Below are 2,936 nucleotides of genomic sequence, written 5' to 3'. Positions count from 1 at the left end.
CCCTTCAAGTGCTAATCTAGCCTTGTCTCTGGATCCCCACCCACCCATTTGAACTTAGGGCCAAGCCAATACACCACTAAATTCTGTGTCTTTTGAGTATTGTGCGCCATTTGCTTGCTCCATGTTCTCTTGATCCTCCAAGATAAGTTTCTTCTTACGAGGTCCACTTCTGCTGTGGAGCACCCATCAGGGAAAGCCCCAAAATCTACTAACTGATTGAACACAGTCAATAAAATAAATGTTTCATTTCTGTTTGTTTCTTTTTGAAAATTTAAAAGAATATGAAGTTTAAAACAGTCACAAGGTATGTTTAAGTCCATTTTAGAACATCCGAGTATGTTTAAGTCAATTGCTTAAGTTTTTTGACCGAGAAAAAAAAGGATGTGAATATGCAATCAACCCAGAGCAAAATTATCTATCTCCGGGCCATCTTAGAAGAGATTATTTTGAAATTTTGAAATTATAAAAATTACATTTCTTATTAGAGTATGTTGTTCAAATCCTTTTAGTTTTCATGATTGTGTAATATGGTTCACTTCACAGTCCATCGAAAAAACATCCATTATACCAAACCATGTGTTGTGATTTTCCTGGTGATGCTAGAGCTTTTATAGTTTCACAAATTAAAACTATCCCAGTTTGCTTCCAATGCAATTTTATTTGCACTGGTGCAAAAGCATGGATGTGCAACAATTTGAGTGAATAAAGTATTGTGATCTTTTTTCTATTGTTTGCTTGCATAATTGCATTGCAGATAAAGTAAAATAAACCTGAAGCAAAGTAAAACAATACCCAAAGCAAAAGTGAACCAGAACTTTTATTCTTCTCATTTGCATTCCCTGTGCATCTGTACACTGCAAATGAAATTGCGCTGCAAAGTGGAAACGGAGCCAAACAGGGCTTGTTTTCCGACATGGAGATCTGGAAGGAGCTATAGGACTGAAACTTAACCACGACGTCTGAAGTGTGGCTAGCTTGGAAAGCACTTGTTGAATACATGAGATTGGATCATCTACATTTCCCTGCTAGACAATTTGCATAGCAAAGCCAAACTCATCTCCATAACGTAGATATGCTGCATGATCAAGACCTGGCCACACCACAATTGGCCAGTACCCACTGCTCCTGTGCCCATACAACCCCTTCACAGACAACATCCACTCAGACAAAGGAACTCATTGACAAACTTCTACAGATCATGTTCCACAGGATCACGAAACTGACCATGCCCCTGTACAGGCTTAAAAGCATGTAAAACAGTGCAAAATTTTCTGAACCATACAACGAGGAATACTGCAAGGAAAATGATCAAAGTAATTCTGTGTTTTGAGAAATATGTTGCTGACCACATGAACTGGAGTATATTGAGATTCTGAAACCATCAGACAAACCTCTTAGTGGAACCATTAATCAGTTCTCTCAACCTGAATTTAGAAACAAAGCAAGTATAGGAATAAGTGTTGTGAACCAGTACATGCATGCGCTACATGAGGAAGCAACAAACCTTAGAACGTCCACCCATTTGACAAGTGTTGTGAACCAGAGCTGGTTCTTCCTCGGTTTCCATTTAATCAGAAGCATGACTGAAACATCACTCAGTAGAGATCACTTCATATGTGAATTACAGTCTGATGTTGGATATGAGACACATGTCAACACATACCCCTTCTCCATCTGCTTATCACAACAAAGGTTCCATCAGACTGGTCAATGGAACCTGACACCATCAGCCTAGCATTGGCTAAGCATGTTCCAACCCTGCACGAGTAGGGAAGCTCCATCAAACCATCAGTTGAATCGAAAATTTGACCATCATCAGGAGCATCGGTTTCATGCTCTTCTCCATTTGGTCAAATCAGTTTCACCTTTATATTGCCATTACAGATCTTTACTTAGAAACACTCTTTACTGAACCCAAGGAATATAGAATTTTTTTATCCAGGCGCCAATACTTCTCTGGTTACACTTCTGAACGTGCAAGTGGAGGGGAGGCTTCTGAATTCCTTATTAACCAACTGCAGCTTTGCCAAAAATCTTTGGCAATTTTTTCTGGATGCATCTCTAGGTGGAAGCTAGGATTCCTCCAAACTCGGTTACTGATTTTGTTACCCAGTGGATCAAACCAAAGATGGGGGAAAAAGGAAAGCTTTTTTGGAAAGCAGTAATTCATGCTGTTATGTGGGGAATCTGGAAAAAAAGGAATAGAAGAATCTTTGAGGATAGATTCTCTTCCTTGGATAGTGTTCGTGAGAAGATATTATCAAAAAAAATTTCTTGGATGATGGTCCACCAGCTCTTCGAGGGGGTGAACAGAGGGGAGCTACAAAGAAACTGGCTGAAAATCCTGAATACTTCCCCCACCTCGCCATCTGTACCAAATTTTCCTCCCCAAACTAGAGACGAGGATTACTTGTTGCAGTTTGAAGGCAGCTTTAGAAGGTCGTTGCAGCCTCCTTCAGCTTCTGGAATAGGGGGTACTGTGAGAAACTATACAGGAGATATCTTGTGGGCCTTTAGTGGCCCTGACCAAGCTGCAGATGCCTCAGAAGCTGAAGTCAGGTCTCTTCTATAAGGTTTAAGAGTTGCTAAGAACAACCATTTCAGTCCATTAGCAGTAGAAGGAGACTCAAGAATTACTTTTAAGTGGGCAAAAGATTCAGATGGGGGTCCATGGAAGCTAGCTCACCTTGCAGAAATTCATGAGCTATCTTCTTTGCTGAACTGCTCCTTTAGATGGATTCCCGGGGAGATCAATAGAACAGCAGATGCCTTAGAAAAGCAAGGATTGGGAAGGGATTTTTTGTATAGTGCTAACTCTTTGCATCTTAGTTTGATACAGGCTTTTCTTTTTGTGCTTTTTTGGCCTGTTTGTACATCCATCCCCCCTTTTTTTGAATATAAGTTATTTTTCCATTCAAAAGAGAAAAAAAAAGTGG

At 40.0% G+C, this 2,936-nt stretch overlaps 1 protein-coding gene across 1 annotated transcript; it reads left to right on the top strand.

Annotated features, from left to right (window-relative positions):
- Positions 1-2,128: 2,128 nt before the first annotated feature.
- On the top strand, positions 2,129-2,572 carry LOC148871212 (uncharacterized). Its single transcript, XM_088970017.1, has one exon. It carries the CDS (start codon positions 2,129-2,131, stop codon positions 2,570-2,572), a length of 444 nt encoding a protein of 147 aa, XP_088826143.1.
- The last annotated feature ends 364 nt before the right edge of the window (positions 2,573-2,936 follow it).

This window comes from Nelumbo lutea, chromosome 2 (genome assembly GCF_056320005.1).
Source record: "Nelumbo lutea isolate HS-2025 chromosome 2, American lotus-T2T, whole genome shotgun sequence".
Taxonomy (NCBI): Eukaryota; Viridiplantae; Streptophyta; class Magnoliopsida; order Proteales; family Nelumbonaceae; genus Nelumbo; species Nelumbo lutea.
Note: the sequence above shows the minus strand (reverse complement) of the source record. Positions and strands in the feature narration are given on the sequence as shown.

Bases quoted from the DNA above. Each gene is read 5' to 3' on its own strand.
- LOC148871212 (XM_088970017.1), top strand. From the start codon at position 2,129: ATGGGGGAAAAAGGAAAGCTTTTTTGGAAAGCAGTAATTCATGCTGTT.